Here is a 13,023-nt window from a genome sequence, read left to right on the forward strand (position 1 = left end):
CTTTTTTTTTTCTTCTTCTCTGCATTGCCTTTGTGCTGTGGAATTTCAATTGCCCCTTATATGACAGCCATATATTTATATAAAATCTTTTATGGAGGTTGAGGGGAGAGAATCATGTCTTAAGAAACTGTCTCTATTTTTCTTGACATTTCTCCATCTAAAATATTTTAAAATTGGCCCAAAGGTGATGGTTCTAAGAGAGATCTTGGAGCTTTATTAGCCTTTAAACACCACTAGTTGTTTATAGAAACAGCAGCAGGGGGTCCTCGGTTTCTTTCTTCTCCGTCTCCACATTTTCTTTCTTAATGTTCCAGAACGAGGGTGTGGGAAAAGCCCGTACCTTCTGTAAGGAAAGAGAGAGGCCTGTGAGTCTTCAAATTATTTTCATCCGTTATAGAAAACTTAGATTACACGACGATACCATCTGGTATTAAACGTAATTACCATCTAAAGGAACAGCAGTGTAGCTTTGCAGGACACTAAATTTGAAGGATTTTACTCAAATCTTGAGCTGCACCTTGTCAAGTATTATCAGATGTGGTTAAGATAATGTAATCACATCAACAGACAATAGGAAGATAGTCCTTTAGTGGTAATTATGTAAAACTATGGCTGTAGAACTGGGTAAGAGAAGAGATAATGAGTGTTTCCTGGAAGGGGCTCTTACCTGCCTCCATGTAAGTGACAACGTGATCCTCGAAAGCAGGGACCCAGTGATGCTAATAGGGGAGCGCCTCTGTACCAGCCTTTTGCTGCGATGAGGGAATAGCTGCGTTTTTACTCCAGTTAAGTATCCCGCTCCTTTGTGAGTCAGCCCAGTCCTGAGTACGGCTCTTCAATAGCAACAGTGAATTAGTTCCTTCCAATCTTGTGTTTTTCATGAAAATGTTTTCATACGTAGACATGTAAATACACCAACAACCAGAACCTCTTGTAGACTGAAAAATGAAAGAAGCCTTACGTCTTATCATACGTAGATACCATACGTGAAAAAGAAAATGACCTCATGGGAAATCCATGCCTTTAGTGCATCTATCCAAATTCAGCAAATGTCTGAAACCCCACATCATTCACTGGGGTTCGAATTTAGTAACCCTGCTATGGACTCAGAAAAATGTCCATTACAATGCAAAGGTTGAACTTTTTATTATAACAAAAGTGAAATTTTCCAAATGTTGCGTAAACCGTATGAACCGATTTTTCTAGAGATATGTATTCTCCTATATTATTTACTACTTTACCCTTCAATGATAAAATAGTAAAAGAAAAACCTGTTCAAAATAGCTCCTTGAATTTGTTAGGTAATAGCAGCTTAATAGCAGCTCTCCTAATTCATAGTACTATTACAATCACTTTGGGGGCTTACCTAAAAATAACCTACAAATCATATACTATGTCAATGAAATATATTTTGATTACCACAAATCAGGTACTACCTAGGAAAACATCTTTAGAATGTATTATTTTACTATGTAAGGTCACGGAGGTTGACTAGACTTCTTTGTGGTGTCATTTCCTAATATATACAAATCCCCGGGAATCATTATGCTGCACACCTGAAACTAATATACGTTATACGTTAATTGTAGCTCAATAAAATTTTTTCTAGAGTTCAAGGAAAGGAAGTTTGGTTGTTGAAAGCAAAAAAAAAAAGAATGCAATTATTTTGTTTCAATTAAGTTACATTTCGCCTCCTTGAAACTTTCACCGTTTTATGTTTTATTCAGATGCATGTATCCACAGATCTTATTGCCTCAGTTTATTGTTCTCTGAATACACTTAATTTACATCCATCTACTTAGTCTCTGTATCTCCAAATGGTCTTCCAAACAATCTACAAGAGTTTTTAAGTATCGGAAAAATCTTAATAAGGAAAATCAACAATTAGGCAGCCTTAATAGAGTCACAGATAAATATTTACAATAATATTTAAACTAAATATTTGATTAATATTTAATGATTTACTAGTAATATATTCATACTAATAACCTATGTATTTATATCTATAAATACAGTAAATATATTAATAAACATTTAATAAATCAGATAGTAGTAATAGTTAATTAATAATGGCCTATTAATGCCCAATACTCTCTTTTCTTAAAACTTCAGGTTATTCTTGCCAATGGTCATAAAAATTTGACCCAGTCTCAGCCTCCTTCTCGTCCTCAGGGTCTTCCCGTGCATCCCCTCCCACGGCTGGAGCACATCTCACTGAGCAGTTGGCAAGTCTGGCCCCGGGCTCTGGGGATGCTGCGCATGCCTTCCTAGCCGTGCCCAGAACGCAGAGCTGCAGAGAACTCCCACGACCTTATCAAAAATTGCTGAATTGCTGCGCTAATGGACAAAACAATCATTTGAAAAGGAGAACTTGCCCCATGGGAAAAAGCAGAGCGGGTAAGAGGCCCGTGCTCTGCATTGTGAAGCGCTCTTAGACTCCCTGGTAATTTGCCCACTTCAGAGAACTGGCAGCTTGGGTCTAGACAAGAGAGGACAGAATAAGAATGAACAGGCTCTTTCCCCTTTCCTCAAATTCCTCTGCTCACACAGCTAACGAAGTGCGCAGGAACAGGTGGCCTTCGGAGGGAATCTTTGGGATTTAACTTGAATTCCTTCCTCTAGAAAACTCCTATGATCTCCTCGGTCTCTTCAACATCAGGTTCACTGTATCTTCCAGGGGAATATGACTTAGATGCTCACATCCCAGAGAAGAGCCCAGATGTCAGTTCATCTGTCCTAGACCCTGGGGAGAGAGAGCTCGGAGAACTGGGCCCTCGAAGAGGACAGTGGACCAAGAGAAACACCTTCATTGAGCCTACAGCCCATGAAGGACCACCCCCAGCTAAGCCCTCATCCACTCGAAGTTACGGAGTGCCAAAGGGATGTGCACACCGAAGGTTCCAGGCAGGTATTACAACCCACGCAGAAGATGATGCCATGCTTGTCTCAGCCCCAGCAGTCACTGATCTACCCGTGGTGCCCACGACGGCAGTTACAGCTTCTGTTCAGCTGCTCCCCTGCCCTGATCACCAGCTGTTCTTAGCCAATGATCTTGATTTAAATCCCACTCACCATCACTCTTCCAGCCGCCAAGTCCATCAGGCTTGACTTGACCAACACCTGTGACCCCCCCACCTCTCCCTTTGCTGGCTGTCCCTGCGAGATGCTGATCTCTACCTGTTTGACTAGGCTTCCTGCCAAAGCCTCTGTAGGCTTCCCGCTTCTGAGATAGGGCTGTTTGACTTCCTGGTGCAGCCAAGCGGAATGGAGAACTTGACAGCTGCCCTTAGGGCCCTACGACGATCCCAGTTCTCCAAGCCCGGGACTTCCCGCCAGCCGCCGGGGATGCCAGCCTTGGCTGAGGAATCTATGCTGTTAGTTCGGGACTATATCCACCAATAGTCATCCAGCAAATGATTTAAACAAATGATCTGATGATGCCTCGAAGATGTTAGCCAGCCTAGCAAGGCTTAGCTGAGTGTGAAGCTGCAGCAGATAGACTGCTTCCAGCTGGGTAAGCAAGAACCTTGGAATCAACCTGGAAAAAGAGTACACTGACGTATCAAAAGCATTTCATGCCCCTCAGATCTAGTCTCTGCTGGGCAGCAGTGGAGATTCTGCACCACGCCCTTGAGGATCAGCTTTGAAAGGTAACTGTCAATTGCCTGCCTCTCAGGGGCAACTGTGGGTCTCCCCTAACTTATTGCCAATAATGAAAAATCACCTACAGATACCAACTCGTTTAATCCTCTCCTATAAGGCAGGGGTTACAAATTTATAGATCCCATTTAACAGATGAGAAAACGGAGGTGCAGAGACATTAAGTAACTTGCCCAATGTCAAACATCCATGAAGTGATGGAGCCAGAATTATAACTCAGTTTGGCCCCTGAGTTGCCAAGTGAGTACTTGATACACATGCTCACTTAACTCCTATGAGGTCACCTATAGCCCTACTTGGCAGATGGAGAAGCTGAGCCTTCCCAAGAGTCACTGCTACTCAGGGCACTTAAAGCCAAGTGTGGCTGGCTGCAAATCCTGTCCTCTTTCCATTTCTACTACACTGACACAGCATATTCTATGTGACTGGACCTGGGACAGGAATGAGGCGCCCTTTGTAGGTCAGTGTCAAGAAGGGCACAAAATTCCAGTCCAGAAATACATGTATTTGTAATCAATAAAAATGACTGTCTTAAAATGATGAGAAAAACTCACCAAACATATGTCATTATATGTATATTTAATTTTTTAATAGTAAGTAGCATTCAACTAAATTCAAAAAATTATTAATTAAGTGTGTGGCAAGGAAAATTATGTCATCGATCCAAATATCAGAATACAAATATCACAGCAGACTGAGCATTCAGAAAGGTTATAAAGGTCCATCCTAGCTAATGAGACGCTGACGGCAAACTACAGAAGGATGGCACTTTCTAAAATAATGTAAAAGGTTTAATTATTTTATTCTGACATTTCTCTACGTATTCAGCCTAGCAGGAATGATAATGTATTTCTGTTCAATTTCAGGGCTCAAATTAGAGAAATCTCAGTAGAGGGAGTGATGCTTTTGAAACGCACCGCTCTTTGTTTTGATTTCATCTGATGTGATGTAAAGGTCACTGCCTTTTGAAGGAAGCTTTCTTTAGTGGAGCTGAATGGTGTAGACGAAGTCAAAATAAGAGTGAATTTAATAGCAACCCTGGATTTTATCATTTAGGTGGTGGGCCATCCTCTCTCACAACGCTCTCCAGATAAGTCTGGCCCATTAGTGCCAAATGAGTCACCTGCGTTTAAGCTTGCGACACTATCCTCAAGTTCTGTAAAAATGCCCTACTTGTGTTTCTCATCAAAAGTGTTCCCATATAGATCCAGAAGTTCATTTCAATTTTCAAAGCTGACAAGTAATTTCAAAAAATTAGAAGAATACAAATTAACCATGATTATGTGTAGAAATCATTTGTGGACTTGAACTTCCTGTTCATAGGGAGGTATACAGCACACTCTTTGCTGGAATAATGCCGACCCTGTTTCAAATGAAAGATGGATATTTGGAAATGTGGGTCCCCTGAGAATTGAGACCCTTGGTAACCCCACAGCTTAATTATCAATACTAAGCATCAAGACCTCTCCATCAACATGACTTGAATATTCATTCCAGGAAATGAATGTCCAGGAATTTAAGGCCTTAACCGTAAGTACTTTCATTGTTAGCTTCAGGAACTTTCCAAAAATCCACTCATCCGAGCTACAGAGTAACGGGCCATTTCCTTTCTCTAGACGACAACAGGTCATCAACTGGACAAACCAATTACGTCAGATTAACTGGTTCTCATCAAAAGTTGGGCCAAGACACTGCCCAGGTAGGCATCAATCCTAAATATTTTAAGAATGCTGTTTCTAAAAATTAGTTGTATTTATTTTTTAAAGGTAATACATATATATGGTTAAAAATTCAAAAGGCATAGAATAGAACAGATTTCTGGAGTAGAGACGGCAGCCCAGAGTCACCATTTATTTTCCCTCTTCTCAGAATCACCCCAAATCAAGAAGGTAAGTGAAAATCAGAAGTGCAAACTCCATCTCAATAGCTGATGACTGAACTGTCATGCTGTAGAGGGTGGAAAGAGCACTGAAGGCAGTGGAGAGATGAAGGTGTGTCACCTCTTCCTGTCCCCCACCCTGGGTGCTGCCCTCCCCCGAATAGTAATGGTTACCTGTCGATAATAACAAGTACTTGTTACTTGTTATTGTTACTTGTTACCTGAAGAGTCCTAAACTCTTTTTTTTTTTAATTGAGGTGTAACTGACATATGACATTAGTTTCAGGTATACAACATAATGATTCAGTATTCGTACATGTTGCAAAATGACCTAAACTCTTATTTGAAGAATTCTGCCCAATCTCAACCAGACCTCCCCACTAAAAACAATTAAACTCAAACCCCCAACCTTGTGAATATCCACCCCTGACCTATCCCTTCTGAGACGTTATTAAGACTGCTGAACTGGTGGCTTCCCTCACATAATAAGTATCAACATTTCACTTTGCTTCATCAACAGATCATTCAGATGACCTTTTGGGGCAGTCTACACCACAAAGGCAGATGAGAAAACGGAGGCTCGGATAAGTGAGTAGCTTAAGGTTATAGAAGAGCAGAGCCAGACGCTGGTCCAGGTCTCCTAACACTAAGTCCAGTATCCTGTGTTACACCTGGGGGACCCAGAAGATCATCTCCTCCAAACTTTAAACTTAAATAATTTCCCTGTTTATACAACAGTCCTCCAGATACTTTACATCTGGGATGTGTTTTGTATTATTTTCCCCAGATATTTGTTATTTTTTAAGAAGTTATTTCTAAGACACTAATATGTGACTAATGCCCACCAGTGATGGACTTGCCCAAATGTTCCAGCTCAGGTCTTCTTTCCATGCCTCCCTGGGGAGGAACCTCTTAGATGAAACTAAAGACTATAAGTCTATGAAAACAAAACACTTAGGAAAATCAAGAGTGACAGAAACAAGTCTCCAGCGGACCTCCCTTTTGTATCAAGGCAGCCCTATCTATTAAGATACCGAGTCTGCACCTCCTGGTCTTAAAGTTCTTTCCATCTTTCAAAGCCTCCTTTCAAAATGCAGATGGTCAAGGGAGAGGTGACTTCTCCCCAAGCTTTACTGAGGTATAACTGACAAATAACATTGTGTACATTTAAGGGGTACAACACGATTTGATATTCATATATATTGTGAAATGAGTACCACAGTAAAGTTAATTAACACATCCATCTCCTCAGTTACTGTTTTTTGTACTGTTTTTGTGTTTGTGTGTGTGTGTGTGTGTGTGTGTGTGTGTGTGTGTATGTGGTGAGCACACAAGATCTACTCTCTTAGCAAATTTTAAGTGTACAATCCAATATTATTTACTTCAGTCACCATGCTGGACATTAGATCTCCAGAACTTAAAACTGGAAACGTGTATCCTTTGACCAACATCCCCTCATCTCTCCTACCTCCCAGCCTCTGGCAATCCCCAATCTCCTCTCTGTTTCTTGCAGTTTGACTTTGTTTTTAGATTCCACGTGTAAGTGACATCATATAGTATTTGTCTTTCCGCTTCTAAGTCACCTGGCAGAACTTCCTTAACAGAGAGAAGGGGGAGGCCTGGGGGAGGAGAGGGTCGGTGGGAGCACGGAGACCCTGGGAGAGTGCTGGAAACCTTCCTTCCTCTCCAATTTGTGTAGGGCTATTTGAACCATTGGCCCCAGGTGACTGTAAATGTTTTCCTTTTCTTTTTAATTTCTCTTCTCTTTTTTTTTCTTTTTTAGTTGTTGTTGTTTCTGCTCAGGTACTCATAAATTTTCTTTTTAAAACCACTTCTGTACTTTAAAAAATCAACAACTGAATGTTCCACGCATAATGTCAATTAGCAGTAAAGGATGTATTTTCTAGCATTATTGTATATGTGCTTTAATATAACTTTGAGAAAATATTGGGGAGTCTCATCCATCCAGTCCAGTCAATGTTACGACCCTGCGCACCCACAAAGGGAGCTTTTATTGCCAAACCAATCAGCGAATCTGTCAGAAGTCTGATCGTTATTTTTCAATTCAAATAACATGTTAACACAGGTCCCTGTGACATCCATGTATTGCTAAGGCTTAACTCTAAGGCAGATGAAGTCTTGGAAGGAAGTTTTCCAAAAATCTGTCGGTTGGATGGACAATAACGTGCTGCCGATGGGGCCCTCGTTCTGGGAAAGCCATGTGGGAACAGCCCCTGTGTTCGGCCACCCAGAGGACGGGACATCTCAGACCAGTGCACCCTAGAGCTTCACCTTTCTTTTGGGTGGATGGGAGCACCACCTTTCTTTTGTAAACTGGGAGAAGGTGGGTAGGAAAGGTGGTGGAAAAGGAAAAGTGGAAGGGCAAGTTTAAGAAAGAGTTCACAGGAACGGGGGTGTATGGGGGTCACCTACTTCCAAGGGTCCCTGTCTGCCTCTGCTCTGAAGGTCTCTGGGAACCTCTAGGGCACCTTCTGGAAACGTATTCTGGGCAGGTCAGTAAGGTCACTTGATTCCTAATCTGGCAGGTAGACTCTGGATATTAGGATCTCCTCGTGGGTGGTTTCTGGGTCCTGGGGGTGAACCAGAAATCCAGCACCCAGCTCATGACCTGTTTTGTGTGAGCAGGGAGAGTCTTCAAGACCCTAGGGACTGACTGTGCCATTAACGTGTCTAGTACAATTCCAGCTGGATAAAGAACCTGGAGGACCACGTAGTGTTTGAGGCCAGACTCGTGGTGTTATCTGATGGTAACGCCAGGATTGAGCCAGTTGGAAGCAAACTGAAGTTGGTTCACAGGTGGTTATATTTGCCTAGAAGCTCTCCTTTCTCTACAATGAGACCTTTCAGTTTCATATCATATTCTTCGGTGATAATATCTAAGCCCCAGAAATATTTATTCTCGTCTCATAGAAGGGACTCAACACACACTCAACTGTATGCATGAATCGTCAGCCAACATAAAGAATAAATACACAGAATCCTGTCTCGATGAGTCAGGATTGTGTCTAGCATACAAATTTCAGGTAGTGTTACAAAGTCAAAATAGTTTCTCAAATCATATCTATTAGCCTTATTTCCTCATTCCAGTTATCCAAGTTATAGTGATAGAGATTCTGGCAAAACGCTTCCATGACTACTCTTAATAACTCAGGTGGAGTAGAAGAGGATCAAACTCCTTCCCTTTAGCACAGTTTGGACAGGGCTTCCTACTACGAATTTATCTATTAACCTTGTCAGCCATTCCACCTCCAGCTCCAATATTTAGGTGTATTTCTTATACATGTCTATGTAATACAGGAACGAATAAATTATATTCCAAATACTTATGCATTTCTATAATGGTCATGTTACTTTATATTAAAACATAGTCTTATAAAACATAAAACACAGTCTTATAAAACATAGTCTTATAAAACATAGTCTTATAAAATACCCTTAAGTAGCTAGCTTAATTTTCCTTTCTGATACTTCAAGGCAGATTTTAGAAAGCAGCATTAAAATTATGTGCTTATGCTTATTTTATAAGCATTCTAAAATGGATATGCTTTTGATTCTTATAGATTTTAAATACATTTATTTTTAATAATTAAAAAGCTTTCCCTTTTACCATATTTCCCTGAGATTGTGATTTGTCCTTCAGAGATCACAAAAGACAAAATCTGTAAAAATAAAAGTTATTTTCATCTTTCTGTAAATGTTTATACTTATAATTTATGTTAAAGTGCATGAAAGAGAAAAAATGGCTGATTGTACTAATAAAACATTACTTTTTCAGGAGAGACATTAATGATGTGTTTGACATTATTTTTAAGTACATAGTTACCCAAACCTACTCTGTAGCAGAAAGTATATATTGATACTCAGAAAATTACTTCATTATTTAAAAAAAAGCTCCTTTTTGCTTAACTTAATCCTATTTGTATTTAAATATGTATCAGTGTTAAACGATGTTACCTTAAAATTTTAGTGACTGCGGTCTCCTTTTCTAGAAGGTTCCTCGCCCTGATGCTGAAGACAGACTTGCGAAGCTGTAAAATCATGAGTGTGACTTTAGTTTCAGAATGTAAAGGGGAGAGGGAGGAGATATGGGGATATACGTATATGTATAGCTGATTCACTTTGTTATAAAGCAGAAACTAACACACCACTGTAAAGCAATTATACTCCAATAAAAATGTTAAAAATAAAAAAAAGAGTGTAAAGGGGAAATATACTGACAAATCATTACACACAAAACAAAACACTATGAAAACAATACACATGAATTTTTTTCATCATGATTGATTCTATCGTTTAATTTTAATTTCTATCTTTACTTTTATTTGAATAGAACTGTAAACAAGCTTGTGAGGCCACGTGTCACAGCTTTGGGGGCGACACACTGGCTATGCTCATTGGTAGTAATGTCTCCTTACATCCGAATAGGGTTTTCAGTTTCCAAAGAATTTAATGTTGCAATGACTACTGGACCCTTATTGCCGTCGTTTAGTAAAATATTGTCTAATCCACATTACATCTGATTCTGGGACCCAATACTAATCTGAATGATGAGTTTAAGAACTGTTTTGCCTATAGACATAGAGACAAATGAGACAAACTTTCAAGGTTTCTTCCTCCTTGGCGACGATGAAATTAACCCAGGAAAAAGGACTAAGAAATAAAAATCCTGGAGGCTGGCTACAAACTAGAAGATACACTCCACAGACTCAGCTCTGTACTGTTTGACAGTTACAGAAGATTGGTGACAGGTGTACAGGGATCCAGGGTGGGCAGGAAAAGGGCAGAGAAAGAAGAGAGACAACACCAGCCTGGGAAGATTCAATAACTAGGAAGTGTAGCTGCAGACCTCAGGTACTTAGACAATGTCCCACTCATTTTGATCAATAGATTAGACTAGATTTCCTGAGCACTTAGTATGATTTTAGTGACTATTGGAGAGTCATGAGATTATCAGTAAAAAGCAGGGTACAGTAGCTAGTAAAATGCTAGGTGCTATGCACCATAGAAAAGATAAGGGGGGCTGCAGGGCTCTGGGTCGGGGAGAACTAGGTGTGTCTCAAATAGTTAGCAAAGACTTGATTGAAGAAGTCGTATTGGGTCTTGAAGGATAGTTAAGATTTCTACAAGCGAAAGAAGCAGTGGGTGAAGGACTAAAGCTGGAAATGTGCACAGGGCAGATTAACTTGGTGCAAACTACCTGTGCAAGTGCTGAGCTAGGCGGTCCTTTAAGCAAGGAGAATGGAGGAAACACTTTCAAACAAAGTTGAGGGAGGAAAATCAAGCAGGAGACAGAATAACTCTATATTCAGAAAAAACAGACCATCCAGTTTCTCTTGAACAAGAGATGGGTAACTTGAGGTACAAAGTCACAGAGCTCCAATCTGCAAACAAACCTATAAACGAATGCTATAGTGTCAACCCATGTGGCCATACTGCCAGAGCTGGGAAAGTGCTGGTCATCACACCACAGCCGACAACCTACATAGCATCATCACTAGCAAGAGAACTTTCCTCTTCCACAGCAAATCTGTAATGAAGGGAAGGATCACTGCACACGCTGGCAATTTCCCTCACGTGAGGAGAGGTGGTACACTCTTTTGTTTCCAATAATGAAAAACTGAGCTGGTTTCATTACTCACTAGAACTCTTGGGAGAATAAATTAATGTGTAGATAAGGAAACTAGAATGGAAGTCATTTTTCCTTTTTGAAATTATATTTTCAGGGTAACACACAAAAGGCTGTTTACCATGATCAAATCATGAAACTTTCTTACATCTTCTCTCCTCTGCTGACGAGTGACTTTGTGCGTTGATTGAACCTCCCCGAGGTGACAGCACATCTCCTGAGGAACATTGTTTAGAGTCACTTTGGAGATAGAAGACTCAGCTGAAAGTGCTCACCAGTTATGAAAGGGCTCAGGCTACAGAGGCCCCGGGAAGGCAAGTTTCAGGAGAGAACTGTGGATCCTACACTTGCTTCATCTTCAAAGGACAAAGACAGGCCTTAGCCGTCTTTCCCCTAGTGTAAGGAGATGGTCTGAACTCAATCACCCGGCTTCTGCCCCTGTAATTGGGCAGCTGACACTTAAAACAGTGTTCTTCACGTTGGGAAAAACCTTTGTGGACACTGGGGACAACATGTGTTGTATTGTTTCCAAATTACTTCTTGCACTGCACATGGTTTCTAAAGGGCTTCCAAATCTCCTTTGTCCTAAACTTGAACCAGGTAAAACAGAATATGCTATTAATCTGTACCAAGGAGTCCTTGAAAACTGCTTTTGTAACTAACAACAGAATAAGTAGAAGAATAAACACCGTAATAGAATAACTTCAATTCAGGTTTGGGATATTCTTGAAAGAAGAAAGGAGATATCTATAGCTATCTATCTACCTAATCTATCTACCTACCTACCTGTATTTGATAGCCTTGATATGTATTTAGAAACTGTTCTTTCTGCTGGTAAATAAAGAAGGCCTGTAGTGACTATCTAGTTCTATTTCTTTAGTAAAGCTTCGCGCAGTTCTTTCAGCCGACAGCACCAGCTACACTGCTCTGCAATGCCCTCTTCTGGCTCCAGAAGATACTGACAGGACCTGAAATAATGATCAAAGCACTTAAGGAATTACAGCTTATGAAAGGTGTAACTGTTCATTCTGGATATAAACCTATCAGAAATGCAGGACTTAAAAAGAAGGGTATGGGTGACATATTTACATAGCATTTGAATTGAAAAAAATAAAAGATTAGTTGAAAAGCCTCTTTCTTTGGGTGATTTTATATTTGCAAACCTGATACATTCAGCTCCACAAGATAACTGTTCTGTGACTGAATTAATAATCAAAAACAAATACATTAAATTTAAATGTTCAAACAAAACATAAGTGATTTTTTTAAGTCTTAAAATTTTAATTTACAAGATTGTCCCAGAATTGTGCACTTGAACATGGAATTCAAGACCCTGGAACTTCAAATCATTTTGCGTAGAGTTATCTGTGGTTGAATACATTGGAGCTGAAGGGCATAGCAATGGACGGGTCGAGCCAATTTTCTGGCACTGCCTTTAGGTGTTTTAATCTACAGGTTCCTCTTTTTTTCCCCTTTACAGTTGAAGATCCTGGGCCATTTGACCCATAGCTTCCTGGAGCCTGGTTTTGCTAAGTGTACATTCATGGTATAGTTCACCATGTTCTTCTGTCCTCTGTACTTTCTGCAAATTGGCAACTGGATTCTGAGTTTCATCACACTCAGGTTTGATCTGAATGCGCATCATGTCTGGTTGTCCCTCTTTTTGTGATGTTAACAGTACTGATATTCGTTGCTTAGATGATTGATTCACCCAGTTTGTAAAATTGTCATTTCTTTTTCATTTATTAGTTGGATTACTTTTATAATGAGGCACCTCCCCACATGTATTATTTGGTTACTCAGTAGTTCAATTCATAAGGAGAAGGCAAGATACATG

At 40.1% G+C, this 13,023-nt stretch overlaps 1 protein-coding gene across 3 annotated transcripts in view; it reads right to left on the reverse strand.

Annotated features, from left to right (window-relative positions):
* NALCN (sodium leak channel, non-selective) overlaps positions 1 to 13,023 on the reverse strand; it is a 292,588-nt gene that overhangs the window by 56,365 nt on the left and 223,200 nt on the right. For all 3 annotated transcript variants that reach the window (XM_060287757.1, XM_060287756.1, XM_060287759.2), the window contains one exon: positions 9,515 to 9,588. In XM_060287757.1, coding sequence (XP_060143740.1) covers positions 9,515 to 9,588 — 74 coding nt within the window. The remainder of the gene's footprint in view (positions 1 to 9,514; positions 9,589 to 13,023) is intronic.

This window comes from Globicephala melas, chromosome 18, assembly GCF_963455315.2.
Source record: "Globicephala melas chromosome 18, mGloMel1.2, whole genome shotgun sequence".
Lineage (NCBI taxonomy): Eukaryota > Metazoa > Chordata > Mammalia > Artiodactyla > Delphinidae > Globicephala > Globicephala melas.